A 17,710-nucleotide genomic window follows, 5' to 3' on the forward strand; every position below is an offset into this window, starting at 1 on the left:
ACCGAAACACTGCACTAGACTCAGTGATTGAGTTGATCATGCTTGGAAGATAGCTTTTACAGTAATGAAAGACGTCAAGAACAGAAGCCACCATTTATATTGCCTCCATGCTGGGGTGATTAAAGGAATCAATATCCAGCGGGCAACACTGCCTGCCTCCTACTCAAACCAGGAATCATCGTCATCCACTTAAGAACTGAATTACAGCATATTACTCTCAAATCACCACATGCCGACAGGAATGTTCATCGCGGAGCGCAATACTCTGGAGACGCGAATAGTGTCATTTAATTTAGCCTATTGTTACAGTGGCTAAGTGCATATCGAGGCAGATTTAATCATTTTTACCACATCATTGATGTTAACATGTTAAAAAAGTATTTGAGGATTTTACAATGAAAGTAGTTATGTTAGGGATAATTATTTGTGAAAGTCGTGTTTGGGCGAGTAGAGAAAGAAGCTCTGTGTGTGTGTGTGTGTGTGTGTGTGTGTGTGTGTGTGTGTGTGTGTGTGTGTGTGTGTGTGTGTGTGTGTGTGTGTGTGTGTGTGTGTGTGTGTGTGTGTGTGTGTGTGTGTGTGTGTGTGTGTGTCGTTGGTGTGTGTGTGTATCTGTGTGTATCTGTGTGTATCTGTGTGTGTGTGTGTGTGTGTGTGTGTGTGTGTGTGTGTGTGTGTGTGTGTGTGTGTGTGTGCGTGCGTGCGTGCGTGCGTGCGTGTATCTGTGTGTGTATCGTAGGTGTGTAGGGCTGATCAACAAAGCATAAACAAACATGCTAAGCTCATGATCTCTTTCACAAGCTGGTCACCATAGGCCATGCCATCTCTAATGCCAACCAGGCATCAACAAGATAATGAGCTGGCATCTGCTGGCAAATTGGCAAGGGATAAAACAGGATTTTCCAACAAACCTGTAAGAGCGCCAGGTCTTAAATTAACCTATGGCCTGTAAGAAGCCAGCCTCACCAGTCCTTCTGTCTTCTTCTTACTCACTGGAAAGAAATGCTCTGGGATCAGTGCTAGGATTTACCATGTAGGGCCTGAGGTTTTCCTGACCATGTTTCCTAACCAGGGAAAACTCCTGGCCCCAGGCACTTTATTCTATTTTCATAGCTCGTTTACCTCCTGTTTTGCTTGGTTTTAGATGATGCCTTAACACTGTGCTAGAACAGTACAACAAAAGATACTGTGTCAGTCGAGGCACTCTGCCTTAATATTATCATTGATGCATTTTCTACCACTGAATAACAGCATATACACAGTAAATGAAAACATCTAACAGAGTTTGTTCGAAACCCTGCATTTCCAGACCAATGACCCTGGTTGGTTGTCGGATATAAATAATCCTCTTATAATGGTAGTTGCCGTGGCGATGAGCCCTAATCCTTGTTTGGATTTTTAATATGTGTGACATCCTGCTCCAGTGGCCCAGGGTAATTTCCTTTTTCCAAATTAATTACAGTACAGTTACTCAATATTCTGTAGAAAATGGCTTGAAAGGACATGTCTTGTCGTGTGACCATTGGTTGTTTTGTGCCCTCTGGCTTCCGTGCTGTGCTTACCCATACATTGTTATTTTGATATTTTAATGCGTATGGAGCTCATTTGAATTGGTGTGTCAGCTTTGGGTCTAGCCAAAATGGCCTAGTCATTAAAAGCATTATTGTAGGGATCTTTAGAGGCTTCTAACTGTACCTTTATAAGACTGGTTCCTCTCCACATTGTCTCCTCCTCCCGACGCATCTGGAACAACATCCCCCAGCCCAAATCCCAAGGTGTGGTCCCTCACCAAGGGGTAACCCTGCCCCCCCGAGCACAGAGGCCTCTGCTCCTCCCCCTCCCAGCCTTCCTCCTCTTCTTCCTCTTCCCTCTCCTCCGCAGAGTCTCTCCTCTCCTCCACCACGGTGGCTACAGCCTGGGAGGAGGGGTAGAGCTGCCTCTCCCGCTCACCACCATCGCAGAACACCGACGTCTCTTTGATCTGGGTCCCTGTGGGGAAGGAGGAGGGCAATCAGGGTGGATGTGTCTGTGCGTGCGTGTGGGTATGCATGCATGTGTGTGTAGGATCTTATGTGTGTGTGTGCGTGCGTGGGGGCATCCATGCGTGTCTGTGTGTGTGTGCGTGCATGAGCGTGTGTTGGAGGAACACTGGGTTCTTTGTTACAGACAGCTCCTCTGGGAGGCAGCAGCTCGGCAGATCAAACAATAGGAAGGTGTCGCGCTCTAAATGGTCCCCACCAGATCTGCTGCTGCCTCAGAGCCTTGCTGCCATAAAAATACTTCATACATTTCATTGTGTGCTTTCAACTTTGCCTTTATAGAAGCAGAGGGAAGGTGAGCAGAGAGGGAAACTGTCAGTAAATGTGAAGGAAAATAGTAAGTACAGGTGAGATAACATCCAATGGCAAACTTTGAAGGATATGATATGGCTTAAAATGTATAACATCAATTGCCATACTTTTAATGTGGTACAATCTGTCTGAATTAGACAAACACACATTTGGACAATCTACAGTACAGGTCAACATGACATGGTGGGAGAGAGGTTTATTTTAGGAGATGGAACTGTATTCTGGAAAACCGTAACCATGGTGACCAATTTAATTAGTTTGAATGGATACCAAACTGTTGAGTGGTGTGTTGCAACAATCCCTCCCAACTTACAGAGCTCTTAGAAGCCAAATGAAAACGATTCCCTGTGTAGGAATACAGTCTTCTCAACCTTGGAGACACTTCCATGAAGGCAGGTATCCTAGCGGTTAAAAGTATTGGGCCAGTAACTGAAAGGTTGCAGAGCCAACAAGGTTTTTTTTTGTTTTTTTTCAATGTGCCCTTGAGCAAGGCACTTACCCTTAACCCTATTTAACCCTAATTGCTCCTGAAAGTCACTCTGGATAAGAGTGTCTCCTAAATAACTAAAATGCATGACATTGTATAAAACAGGCTGGCTCCGTTGAAATGAACTGTTTTGAAAAAGAGTAGCCGTAAAAACCACCTCAACTCACCTGCGGAAGATTTCCTCTTGTTAGTGAGCCTTCTTCTGCATTTGATGTCATCCCCATCAGAATCACTGGGGTAGGGGTAGACTGACTCTGCATTCTGAGGCTGCATACAAGAAAATACACCCCTTACAATTGTATCTGTACTCCCTACCGGTCGCATGGTCCATCCATCCATCCGTCCATCCATCCATCCATCCGTCCATCCGTCCATCCGTCCATCCATCCATCCATCCGTCCATCCGTCCATCTTTCCATGTGTCTGTCTGTCCGTCCGTCTGTATTTACCTTGCCGCTCTCATCTCGGAGGTTAAAGGTCAGCTCCAAATTGCTGAGGAAGTAGTCGGCGAACTCAGGGTACATGTCAAGCACCTCCAGGATCTCCTCCCTGTGGATGGTGTGCAGGTCACAGTAGCTGAGCGCCCGCACGTCCGCGTTGGCCTTCCCCGGCTTGGCGTACAGGTGGATCATCTCCCCAAAGATGTCATTCTTCCCTGGAAGAGAGAGAGAAGGAGGAGAGAGAGAGAGGGGAGAATGTGGGAGGAAGATAGAGGGAGAAAGGAGGGAGGTAGAGAGATGAAAGGGAGAGGGAGGTAGGGAAGAGATAGGGGGAGTGGGTAGAGAGATAAAGGGGGAGAGGGAGATGGAAGGGAGAGAGGGAGAGAAAGAAAGATAAAGGTTTGATAAACATGGTGAAATATAGCATGCACATAAGGACACTCTATGCAATGACACACATATGCCTTGACCCACAAACAGCTAAATCACCTGGTGTATTTCCCCATAATGCAGCTCAGCTGTCTTTTGAGGTCAATTAACAGCGCATTAAGAAAGCATTTAGACACCACTTTTTTTCACATTTTCTTATGTTACAGCCTTATTCTAAAATATATATTTTTTAAATCACATTAATCTACACACAATAGTCCATAATGACAAAGCAAAAACAGTTTTTAGAAATTTTAGCAAATGTATTAAAAATAAAAAACAGATACCTTATTTACATAAATATTCAGACCCTTTGCTATTAGACTTGAAATTGAGCTCAGTTGCATCCTGTTTCCATTGATCATCCTTGAGATATTTCTACATCTTGATTGGTGGTAAATTAATTTGATTGGACATGTTTTGGAAAGGCACACACCTGTCTATACAAGGTCCCACAGTTGACAGTGCATGTCAGAGCAAAAACCAAGCCATGAGGTTGAAGGAATTGTCTGTAGAGCTCCGAGACAGGATTGTGTCCAGGCACAGATCTGGGGAAGTGTACCAAAACATTTCTGCAGCATTGAAGGTGCCCAAAAACACAGTGGCCTCCATCATTCTTAAATGGAAGAAGTTTGGAACCACCAAGACTCTTCCTAGAGCTGGCTGCCCGGCTGAACTGAGCAATCGGGGGAGAAGGGCCTTGGTCAGGGAGGTGATCAAGAACCCGATGGTCACTCTGACAGAGCTCCAGAGTTCCTCTGTGGAGATGGGAGAACCTTCCAGAAGGACAACCATCTCTGCAGAACTCCACCAATAAGGGCTTTATGGTAGAGTGGCCAGATGGAAGCCACTCCTCAGTAAAAAGCACGTGATAGCCCACTTTGCCAAAAGGCATCTAAAGGACTCTGACAATGAGAAACAAGATTCTCGGGCCTGATGAAATCAAGATTGAACTCTTTGGCCTGAATGCCATGCGTCACGTCTGGAGGAAACCAGGCACCGCTCATCACCTGGCCAATACCATCCCTATGGTGAAGCATGGTGGTGGCAATATCATATTTTGTGGATGTTTTTCAGCAGCAGGGACTGGGAGACTAGTCAGGATCGAGGGAAATATTAATGGAGCAAAGTACAGAGAGATCCTTGACAAAACCTGCTCCAGAGCGCTCAGGACCTCAGACTGGGGCGTAGGTTCACCTTCCAACAGGACAACAAACCTAAGCACACAGCCAAGACAATGCAGGAGTGGCTTCGGGACAAGGCTTTGAATGTCCTTGAGTGGCCCAGCCAGAGCCCGGAATTGCACCCGATCAAACATTTCTGTAAAGACACGAAAATAGCTGTGCAGTGACGCTCCCCATCCAACCTGACAGAGCTTGAGAGGATCTGCAGAGAAGAATGGGAGAAACTCCCCAAATACAGGTGTGCCAAGTGTGTAGCGTCATACACAAGATGACTCAAGGCTGTAATCGCTGCCAAAGGTGCTTCAACAAAGTACTGAGTAAAGGGTCTGAACACTTATGTAAATGTGATGTTTTGTAACTTGTGCGCTGGGAGTCGGGAAGCAAGTTGAGGGAGTTAATCATTTAATCAATAAATGAAACATAATACAAAACAAGAAACACAAACAAGAAACACAAACAACGCACAGAAACAAGGAACAACAACGCCTGGGGAAGGAACCAAAGGAAGTGACATAAATAGGGCAGGTAATCAAGGAGGTGATGGAGCTCAGGTGATTGTCATTAGGAGCTGATGCGCGTGACAGGTGTGCGCAATAGTAAGCAGTCGTGATCTAGGAGGCCAGAAAGGGAGAACACGGGACCTTTTTCAGTTTTTTATTTTAAATACATTAGCAAACATGTCATTATGGGGTATTTTGTAGATTGATGACGTAAAAACTATTTAATCCATTTTAGACTAATGTTGTAATGTAACAAAATGCAGAAAAAGTGAAGGCGTCTGAATAATTTCCAAATGAACTGTTAAGGTTATACCTGTCCTTCTGCCACTTCCTTATAGGACAACAGGGAGGTAGTGTGAATGTCTATAGGGCTGATATAGGACAACAGGGAGGTAGTGTGAATGTCTATATGGCTGACTATAGGACAACAGGGAGGTAGTGTGAATGTCTATATGGCTGACTATAGGACAACAGGGAGGCAGTGTGAATGTCTATAGGGCTGACTATATGACAACAAGGAGGCAGTGTGAATGTCTATAGGGCTGACTATAGGACAACAGGGAGGTAGTGTGAATGTCTATAGGGCTGACTATATGACAACAGGGAGGTAGTGTGAATGTCTATAGGGCTGACTATATGACAACAGGGAGGTAGTGTGAATGTCTATAGGGCTGACTATAGGACAACAGGGAGGTAGTGTGAATGTTTATAGGGCTGACTATAGGACAACAGGGAGGCAGTGTGAATGTCTATAGGGCTGACTATAGGACAACAGGGAGGTAGTGTGAATGTCTATAGGGCTGATTATAGGACAACAGGGAGGCAGTGTGAATGTCTATAGGGCTGACGACAACAGGGAGGTAGTGTGAATGTCTATAGGGCTGACTATATGACAACAGGGAGGTAGTGTGAATGTCTATAGGGCTGACTATATGACAACAGGGAGGTAGTGTGAATGTCTATAGGGCTGACTATATGACAACAAGGAGGTAGTGTGAATGTCTATATGGCTGACTATATGACAACAGGGAGGTAGTGTGAATGTCTATATGGCTGACTATAGGACAACAGGGAGGTAGTATGAATGTCTATAGGGCTGACTATATGACAACAGGGAGGTAGTGTGAATGTCTATATGGCTGACTATATGACAACAGGGAGGTAGTGTGAATGTCTATATGGCTGACTATAGGACAACAGGGAGGTAGTGTGAATGTCTATATGGCTGACTATATGACAACAGGGAGTTAGTGTGAATGTCTATAGGGCTGACTATATGACAACAGGGAGGTAGTGTGAATGTCTATATGGCTGACTATATGACAACAGGGAGTTAGTATGAATGTCTATAGGGCTGACTATATGACAACAGGGAGGCAGTGTGAATGTCTATAGGGCTGACTATAGGACAACAGGGAGGTAGTGTGAATGTCTATAGGGCTGACTATATGACAACAGGGAGGCAGTGTGAATGTCTATAGGGCTGACTATAGGACAACAGGGAGGTAGTGTGAATGTCTATAGGGCTGACTATAGGACAACAGGGAGGCAGTGTGAATGTCTATAGGGCTGACTATAGGACAACAGGGAGGTAGTGTGAATGTCTATAGGGCTGATTATAGGACAACAGGGAGGCAGTGTGAATGTCTATAGGGCTGACTATATGACAACAGGGAGGTGGTGTGAATGTCTATAGGGCTGACTATATGACAACAGGGAGGCAGTGTGAATGTCTATATGGCTGACTATATGACAACAGGGAGGTAGTGTGAATGTCTATATGGCTGACTATAGGACAACAGGGAGGTAGTGTGAATGTCTATAGGGCTGACTATATGACAACAGGGAGGTAGTGTGAATGTCTATAGGGCTGACTATAGGACAACAGGGAGGAAGTGTGAATGTCTATAGGGCTGACTATAGGACAACAGGGAGGTAGTGTGAATGTCTATAGGGCTGACTATAGGACAACAGGGAGGTAGTATGAATGTCTATAGGGCTGACTATAGGACAACAGGGAGGTAGTGTGAATGTCTATAGGGCTGACTATATGACAACAGGGAGGTAGTGTGAATGTCTATAGGGCTGACTATATGACAACAGGGAGGTAGTGTGAATGTCTATAGGGCTGACTATATGACAACAGGGAGGCAGTGTGAATGTCTATAGGGCTGACTATATGACAACAGGGAGGTAGTGTGAATGTCTATAGGGATGACTATGTGACAACAGGGAGGTAGTGTGAATGTCTATAGGGCTGACTATAGGACAACAGGGAGGTAGTATGAATGTCTATAGGGCTGACTATATGACAACAGGGAGGTAGTGTGAATGTCTATAGGGCTGACTATATGACAACAGGGAGGTAGTGTGAATGTCTATAGGGCTGATTATAGGACAACAGGGAGGCAGTGTGAATGTCTATAGGGCTGACTATATGACAACAGGGAGGTAGTGTGAATGTCTATAGGGCTGACTATATGACAACAGGGAGGTAGTGTGAATGTCTATAGGGCTGACTATAGGACAACAGGGAGGTAGTGTGAATGTCTATATGGCTGACTATAGGACAACAGGGAGGTAGTGTGAATGTCTATATGGCTGACTATAGGACAACAGGGAGGTAGTGTGAATGTCTATAGGGCTGACTATAGGACAACAGGGAGGTAGTGTGAATGTCTATATGGCTGACTATAGGACAACAGGGAGGTAGTGTGAATGTCTATAGGGCTGACTATAGGACAACAGGGAGGTAGTGTGAATGTCAATATGGCTGACTATAGGACAACAGGGAGGTAGTGTGAATGTCTATAGGGCTGATTATAGGACAACAGGGAGGTAGTGTGAATGTCTATAGGGCTGACTATAGGACAACAGGGAGGTAGTATGAATGTCTATAGGGCTGACTATATGACAACAGGGAGGTAGTGTGAATGTCTATAGGGCTGACTATAGGACAACAGGGAGGTAGTGTGAATGTCTATATGGCTGACTATAGGACAACAGGGAGGTAGTGTGAATGTCTATAGGGCTGATTATAGGACAACAGGGAGGTAGTGTGAATGTCTATAGGGCTGACTATAGGACAACAGGGAGGTAGTATGAATGTCTATAGGGCTGACTATATGACAACAGGGAGGTAGTGTGAATGTCTATAGGGCTGACTATAGGACAACAGGGAGGTAGTGTGAATGTCTATATGGCTGACTATAGGACAACAGGGAGGTAGTATGAATGTCTATAGGGCTGACTATATGACAACAGGGAGGTAGTGTGAATGTCTATAGGGCTGACTATAGGACAACAGGGAGGTAGTGTGAATGTCTATAGGGCTGATTATAGGACAACAGGGAGGTAGTGTGAATGTCTATATGGCTGACTATATGACAACAGGGAGGCAGTGTGAATGTCTATAGGGCTGACTATATGACAACAGGGAGGTAGTATGAATGTCTATAGGGCTGACTATATGACAACAGGGAGGTAGTGTGAATGTCTATAGGGCTGACTATAGGACAACAGGGAGGTAGTGTGAATGTCTATAGGGCTGACTATAGGACAACAGGGAGGTAGTGTGAATGTCTATAGGGCTGACTATAGGACAACAGGGAGGTAGTGTGAATGTCTATATGGCTGACTATATGACAACAGGGAGGCAGTGTGAATGTCTATATGGCTGACTATATGACAACAGGGAGGCAGTGTGAATGTCTATAGGGCTGACTATATGACAACAGGGAGGTAGTATGAATGTCTATAGGGCTGACTATAGGACAACAGGGAGGTAGTGTGAATGTCTATAGGGCTGACTATATGACAACAGGGAGGCAGTGTGAATGTCTATATGGCTGACTATATGACAACAGGGAGGCAGTGTGAATGTCTATAGGGCTGACTATATGACAACAGGGAGGTAGTATGAATGTCTATAGGGCTGACTATAGGACAACAGGGAGGTAGTGTGAATGTCTATAGGGCTGACTATATGACAACAGGGAGGTAGTGTGAATGTCTATAGGGCTGACTATATGACAACAGGGAGGTAGTATGAATGTCTATAGGGCTGACTACAGGACAACAGGGAGGTAGTATGAATGTCTATAGGGCTGACTATAGGACAACAGGGAGGTAGTGTGAATGTTTATAGGGCTGACTATATGACAACAGGGAGGTAGTGTGAATGTCTATAGGGCTGACTATAGGACAACAGGGAGGCAGTGTGAATGTCTATAGGGCTGACTATAGGACAACAGGGAGGCAGTGTGAATGTCTATAGGGCTGACTATAGGACAACAGGGAGGTAGTATGAATGTCTATAGGGCTGACTATATGACAACAGGGAGGTAGTGTGAATGTCTATAGGGCTGACTATAGGACAACAGGGAGGTAGTGTGAATGTCTATAGGGCTGACTATATGACAACAGGGAGGTAGTGTGAATGTCTATAGGGCTGACTATAGGACAACAGGGAGGCAGTGTGAATGTCTATAGGGCTGACAATATGACAACAGGGAGGTAGTGTGAATGTCTATAGGGCTGACTATAGGACAACAGGGAGGTAGTGTGAATGTCTATATGGCTGACTATAGGACAACAGGGAGGTAGTATGAATGTCTATAGGGCTGACTATATGACAACAGGGAGGTAGTGTGAATGTCTATAGGGCTGACTATAGGACAACAGGGAGGTAGTGTGAATGTCTATATGGCTGACTATATGACAACAGGGAGGCAGTGTGAATGTCTATATGGCTGACTATATGACAACAGGGAGGCAGTGTGAATGTCTATAGGGCTGACTATATGACAACAGGGAGGTAGTATGAATGTCTATAGGGCTGACTATATGACAACAGGGAGGTAGTATGAATGTCTATAGGGCTGACTATATGACAACAGGGAGGTAGTGTGAATGTCTATAGGGCTGACTATAGGACAACAGGGAGGTAGTGTGAATGTCTATAGGGCTGACTATAGGACAACAGGGAGGTAGTGTGAATGTCTATATGGCTGACTATATGACAACAGGGAGGCAGTGTGAATGTCTATATGGCTGACTATATGACAACAGGGAGGCAGTGTGAATGTCTATAGGGCTGACTATATGGCAACAGGGAGGTAGTATGAATGTCTATAGGGCTGACTATAGGACAACAGGGAGGTAGTGTGAATGTCTATAGGGCTGACTATATGACAACAGGGAGGTAGTGTGAATGTCTATAGGGCTGACTATAGGACAACAGGGAGGCAGTGTGAATGTCTATAGGGCTGACTATATGACAACAGGGAGGTAGTGTGAATGTCTATAGGGCTGACTATAGGACAACAGGGAGGTAGTGTGAATGTCTATATGGCTGACTATAGGACAACAGGGAGGTAGTGTGAATGTCTATAGGGCTGACTATAGGACAACAGGGAGGTAGTGTGAATGTCAATATGGCTGACTATAGGACAACAGGGAGGTAGTGTGAATGTCTATAGGGCTGATTATAGGACAACAGGGAGGTAGTGTGAATGTCTATAGGGCTGACTATAGGACAACAGGGAGGTAGTATGAATGTCTATAGGGCTGACTATATGACAACAGGGAGGTAGTGTGAATGTCTATAGGGCTGACTATAGGACAACAGGGAGGTAGTGTGAATGTCTATATGGCTGACTATAGGACAACAGGGAGGTAGTGTGAATGTCTATAGGGCTGATTATAGGACAACAGGGAGGTAGTGTGAATGTCTATAGGGCTGACTATAGGACAACACGGAGGTAGTATGAATGTCTATAGGGCTGACTATATGACAACAGGGAGGTAGTGTGAATGTCTATAGGGCTGACTATAGGACAACAGGGAGGTAGTGTGAATGTCTATATGGCTGACTATAGGACAACAGGGAGGTAGTATGAATGTCTATAGGGCTGACTATATGACAACAGGGAGGTAGTGTGAATGTCTATAGGGCTGACTATAGGACAACAGGGAGGTAGTGTGAATGTCTATAGGGCTGATTATAGGACAACAGGGAGGTAGTGTGAATGTCTATATGGCTGACTATATGACAACAGGGAGGCAGTGTGAATGTCTATAGGGCTGACTATATGACAACAGGGAGGTAGTATGAATGTCTATAGGGCTGACTATATGACAACAGGGAGGAAGTGTGAATGTCTATAGGGCTGACTATAGGACAACAGGGAGGTAGTGTGAATGTCTATAGGGCTGACTATAGGACAACAGGGAGGTAGTGTGAATGTCTATAGGGCTGACTATAGGACAACAGGGAGGTAGTGTGAATGTCTATATGGCTGACTATATGACAACAGGGAGGCAGTGTGAATGTCTATATGGCTGACTATATGACAACAGGGAGGTGGTGTGAATGTCTATAGGGCTGACTATATGACAACAGGGAGGTAGTGTGAATGTCTATAGGGCTGACTATATGACAACAGGGAGGTAGTATGAATGTCTATAGGGCTGACTATATGACAACAGGGAGGTAGTGTGAATGTCTATAGGGCTGACTATAGGACAACAGGGAGGCAGTGTGAATGTCTATAGGGCTGACTATAGGACAACAGGGAGGTAGTGTGAATGTCTATAGGGCTGATTATAGGACAACAGGGAGGTAGTGTGAATGTCTATATGGCTGACTATATGACAACAGGGAGGCAGTGTGAATGTCTATAGGGCTGACTATATGACAACAGGGAGGTAGTATGAATGTCTATAGGGCTGACTATATGACAACAGGGAGGTAGTGTGAATGTCTATAGGGCTGACTATAGGACAACAGGGAGGTAGTGTGAATGTCTATAGGGCTGACTATAGGACAACAGGGAGGTAGTGTGAATGTCTATATGGCTGACTATAGGACAACAGGGAGGTAGTATGAATGTCTATAGGGCTGACTATATGACAACAGGGAGGTAGTGTGAATGTCTATAGGGCTGACTATAGGACAACAGGGAGGTAGTGTGAATGTCTATATGGCTGACTATATGACAACAGGGAGGCAGTGTGAATGTCTATAGGGCTGACTATATGACAACAGGGAGGTAGTATGAATGTCTATAGGGCTGACTATATGACAACAGGGAGGTAGTGTGAATGTCTATAGGGCTGACTATAGGACAACAGGGAGGTAGTGTGAATGTCTATAGGGCTGACTATAGGACAACAGGGAGGTAGTGTGAATGTCTATAGGGCTGATTATAGGACAACAGGGAGGTAGTGTGAATGTCTATATGGCTGACTATATGACAACAGGGAGGCAGTGTGAATGTCTATAGGGCTGATTATAGGACAACAGGGAGGCAGTGTGAATGTCTATAGGGCTGACTATATGACAACAGGGAGGTAGTGTGAATGTCTATAGGGCTGACTATAGGACAACAGGGAGGTAGTGTGAATGTCTATAGGGCTGACTATAGGACAACAGGGAGGTAGTGTGAATGTCTATAGGGCTGACTATAGGACAACAGGGAGGTAGTGTGGATGTCTATATGGCTGACTATATGACAACAGGGAGGCAGTGTGAATGTCTATATGGCTGACTATATGACAACAGGGAGGCAGTGTGAATGTCTATAGGGCTGACTATATGGCAACAGGGAGGTAGTATGAATGTCTATAGGGCTGACTATAGGACAACAGGGAGGTAGTGTGAATGTCTATAGGGCTGACTATATGACAACAGGGAGGTAGTGTGAATGTCTATAGGGCTGACTATAGGACAACAGGGAGGTAGTGTGAATGTTTATAGGGCTGACTATATGACAACAGGGAGGTAGTGTGAATGTCTATAGGGCTGACTATATGACAACAGGGAGGTAGTATGAATGTCTATATGGCTGACTATATGACAACAGGGAGGTAGTGTGAATGTCTATAGGGATGACTATATGACAACAGGGAGGTAGTGTGAATGTCTATAGGGCTGACTATAGGACAACAGGGAGGTAGTATGAATGTCTATAGGGCTGACTATAGGACAACAGGGAGGTAGTGTGAATGTTTATAGGGCTGACTATATGACAACAGGGAGGTAGTGTGAATGTCTATAGGGCTGACTATAGGACAACAGGGAGGCAGTGTGAATGTCTATAGGGCTGACTATATGACAACAGGGAGGTAGTATGAATGTCTATAGGGCTGACTATATGACAACAGGGAGGTAGTTTGAATGTCTATAGGGCTGACTATAGGACAACAGGGAGGTAGTGTGAATGTCTATAGGGCTGACTATAGGACAACAGGGAGGTAGTATGAATGTCTATAGGGCTGACTATATGACAACAGGGAGGTAGTGTGAATGTCTATAGGGCTGACTATAGGACAACAGGGAAGTAGTGTGAATGTCTATAGGGCTGACTATAGGACAACAGGGAGGTAGTGTGAATGTCTATAGGGCTGACTATATGACAACAGGGAGGTAGTGTGAATGTCTATATGGCTGACTATATGACAACAGGGAGGTAGTGTGAATGTCTATATGGCTGACTATAGGACAACAGGGAGGCAGTGTGAATGTCTATAGGGCTGACTATATGACAACAGGGAGGTAGTGTGAATGTCTATAGGGCTGATTATATGACAACAGGGAGGTAGTGTGAATGTCTATAGGGCTGACTATAGGACAACAGGGAGGTAGTGTGAATGTCTATAGGGCTGATTATATGACAACAGGGAGGTAGTGTGAATGTCTATAGGGCTGACTATATGACAACAGGGAGGCAGTGTGAATGTCTATATGGCTGACTATAGGACAACAGGGAGGTAGTGTGAATGTCTATAGGGCTGACTATAGGACAACAGGGAGGTAGTGTGAATGTCTATATGGCTGACTATATGACAACAGGGAGGTAGTGTGAATGTCTATATGGCTGACTATATGACAACAGGGAGGTAGTGTGAATGTCTATATGGCTGACTATAGGACAACAGGGAGGTAGTGTGAATGTCTATAGGGCTGACTATAGGACAACAGGGAGGTAGTATGAATGTCTATAGGGCTGACCTGAAACGACCAAGAGGCTCAGTCATATCATTATTTTACGCCTGACTTCCCTATGCGCAGACCTGTCAGTTTACGGTGTTGGTATGGCAGTGATAGCCTGTCCTGTCACTTCCAGAGATACCAACGTGTGTGTGTGTGTGTGTGTGTGTGTGTGTGTGTGTGTGTGTGTGTGTGTGTGTGTGTGTGTGTGTGTACACGTGCCCCACAGCATGCCCTGTCTCTTGGCCTAGATATCTATGGTCACATGATGTAAATACGGCTTTGTCCAAACCTGGGCAGGACAAGCGCCTAGTCTTTCCTCTTTCCTTTTCTTGATGCAACATTTTATTTTACAGATATTACAGATATACAGACATTCCTTGTTCATTGCTCTCTGTTGATCGCACACTAATTGCAATTACTAATTCACAATAGAATTTGCTTAGAAATACGTGACTGTAGAGGAATAAGTGTTTGTGTAACTTTACCGTTGGTGAACGTGCTGAGTCTTTATTAACCCATCTCTTTCAACACACCTGTGCTTTTCCCTTGCTCAGGCGTTGCATGCGTCAACCAATGGTTGCCTGCCATGTCATCAACTGTAACGTCAGGCATCCGATTGCTATAACATACCATATGATGTGGCTAGCTGATGCGCCAAATACTTATCCAGGCGTTGTAAGATCTGGCATGCATCAGCAATGTCTGAGCAGGGGAACACGACCGCCGTCTTCCCATGACCCTATTGTGTCGCTGCGTTTTGCTGAAGCTCATTGGCTGAGTGAAGAATGAGCAGTTTATACAATGCTTAGCCTGTAACACTTGCTTGGCGCTGGGCTGACGCCGAGAGAGAGAGAGAGGAAGAAAGAGAGAGAAAAAGAGAAAGAGAGAGAGAAAGAAACAGAGAGAGCGAAAGGGAAAGAGAGAAAGAGAAAGAGAGAGAGAGAGAGTGAGAGAGAAAGAGAGAGAAAGAGAAAGAGAAAGAGAGAGAGAAAGAGATTTACTCTGATTACATCCCAGGGACGTCAATATCTCCTGCGAGCAGCGACTGCTAACACCACAAACACTCCATCACCCTCAGCTGGCAATTAGATACCATAATAAATGATCCAATAAACCACCCTCCGTTCCCCTCTCTCCATCTCTCCCTCCACCCACTCTCTACTCTCTCTCCCTCTCTCTCCTCATCTCTCCCCCCACTCTTTATCTTCCCCTCTATCACTCTCTCCTTCATCCTCTACCTCTCTCTCTCTCTCTTCTCCCAGCCATAAAACCTTCCACTGCGCTACTGTCTATCACAGTGTGTTCTTGGAGGGAGCCATGAAAATCTGTGCTCATTAGAGATGTCAGCTTCCCACCCAGGCATTGCAGAATAGCAAGACCAGCCTCTTATAAACAGTACACAGAGGATATACAGACACACACAGAGAGGCAAGAGACACACACACACACACACACACACACACACACACACACACACACACACACACACACACACACACACACACACACACACACACACACACACACACACACACACACACACACACACACACACACACACTTTGATGAGAAATGCAGCACTGGGACACCTGAACTGTACTGTGTTACTATTCATTTCCAGTACCGCTTGAACTGTTTAGAGACAAAAACAGTCTTTGAACGTGTGCCTGCAGTGCTGCTGTTCTAAGATGATGTTTCTCTTCCAAACAGCCTGATTAAGCTGACCTTCAGGCAGAGGGAAATCGTTAGAGGTTTTTGAGTAGTGTGAACATCCTGTAATGAAGTATTCACACAGCCGTAGGTAACCAATTCTTCAGGATGCCAATTTACTGGAGAACAGCACACCTTCCACAGCCCGACATGAATAAAAAGACGAGTCATTGTTGCAGTGACTAGTGTCTCGCGTATATTTTTGTTCCGGACTTTTTTCGCAAAGCACAAAATACCTCTGAAGTGTCAAATGAAGTTTACAATGAAACTCGGTTTTAATTGCAACCTTTCATCAGGTTGTTATTGTAAAATTGTGTATTAAATAACCTACTAGGTTAAATAAGGATAATATTAATAGACAATGTGAAACAATAAACCACATCAACATTTGACTAGCGCATACCCAAAATGGCCACCACGATGTCATCCTTGAGGATTTCGATGGACCCTCGTGACAAGAAGTAGAGGACAGTAAGTACGTCTCCACAGTGGACCAGTGTGTCGCCCGGTGGGGAGTGCGTGGTCTTGAACCTCATGGCCAGGGCCCTCAGGCAGCCCTTAGTAGCCCCTTGGAATGCCTTGCAGCCCTGGAGCAGACTCGCGTTGAGGTGGAGGCAGATATCAGCCTGGAGACACTCTGGGAAACCCTTTAGGACCTGGGGGCGTGAAAAGACAGGCCACAGCAATAGGAGAATGGTCAGATAGGACTGGGATGGATTTGTCTGTGGTGTTATCAGAGATGTGCTGTCAAACTAACTCGAGACGTCTTTGGGCGTGGGTCTGGTTTGAGTTTGCGTGTCAGATATGGTTTGGAATCCAGAGTGGGTTGATACAATTGCCAATTGTGTTTTGGTCTTCTTCTCAAAATCTAAATACTGCATTGTCATATGTGACTGTTTGAGGGGGGTATTTTTATGGCATCTTTCCATAGCGTTTAATCAGAGTACTAGCAGGTGGGGGTAAACAGATGGATATCCAACACTACTATACAAGACACAACAAACTAGGAAAACATGGAAACAAACATGGAAACAAACAAACATGGAAACACATCTTCCCTTTGATTAAAAAATAATTAGCACAAGTGTGCTCATGAGGGAGCTTTCTATCTTAGTGGGGTATCATTAGTGTCTGTGATTCAGATTTATTATAAAAATGAGTAAATAAAAGACTTACCTCAACTGAATTAACCTGTCATGTCATTTAGAGTTTAAGGATCAGAGTGACAGAAGTATTTCAACTACTTAAACTACTACATGCTTAAATGCAAATAGTTTCAATGGAAAAAAAATGGCACCGAAATTATTCAGTATCATGACATTAATGCCCACAATTGGAAAACAAGTAATTTGCCTGGGACTGAGCACCACACTTGGTTACAGGTTAAAGGTCATGAGATGACTGCAAATAGAGGAGAAAATCTTGAACTGTGTCATCACAGGGGACCAAAAGGGCAAGGGAAGGCTTCAAACACACAAAAGGGGAAAATGAAACAATGAAACATTCTTACTCTATATCACATACAAAATCTAAATTTCTTGAAAAAGAGAGGCTATTTTTCATTAGTTGGGGGAAAAAATCACAGCAGAAGATTTTGGAAAGGAGAGTTTGAACAAC

The 17,710-nt window shown here is 44.7% G+C and overlaps 1 protein-coding gene across 7 annotated transcripts in view; it reads right to left on the reverse strand.

Moving 5' to 3' along the window:
* kcnh7 (potassium channel, voltage gated eag related subfamily H, member 7) overlaps window positions 1-17,710 on the reverse strand; it is a 94,022-nt gene that overhangs the window by 8,404 nt on the left and 67,908 nt on the right. For 4 of the 7 annotated variants that reach the window (XM_029756657.1, XM_029756655.1, XM_029756658.1 and 1 more), the window contains 4 exons: window positions 16,497-16,751; window positions 3,285-3,490; window positions 3,003-3,102; window positions 1,693-1,986 (listed from right to left, as the gene is read on the reverse strand). In XM_029756657.1, coding sequence (XP_029612517.1) covers window positions 1,693-1,986; window positions 3,003-3,102; window positions 3,285-3,490; window positions 16,497-16,751 — 855 coding nt within the window. The remainder of the gene's footprint in view (window positions 1-1,692; window positions 1,987-3,002; window positions 3,103-3,284; window positions 3,491-16,496; window positions 16,752-17,710) is intronic. The other 3 variants (XM_029756656.1, XM_029756652.1, XM_029756654.1) reach the window with 2 other exon arrangements.

The sequence above is a fragment of the Salmo trutta genome, chromosome 6 (assembly GCF_901001165.1).
Source record: "Salmo trutta chromosome 6, fSalTru1.1, whole genome shotgun sequence".
NCBI classification, from domain to species: domain Eukaryota; kingdom Metazoa; phylum Chordata; class Actinopteri; order Salmoniformes; family Salmonidae; genus Salmo; species Salmo trutta.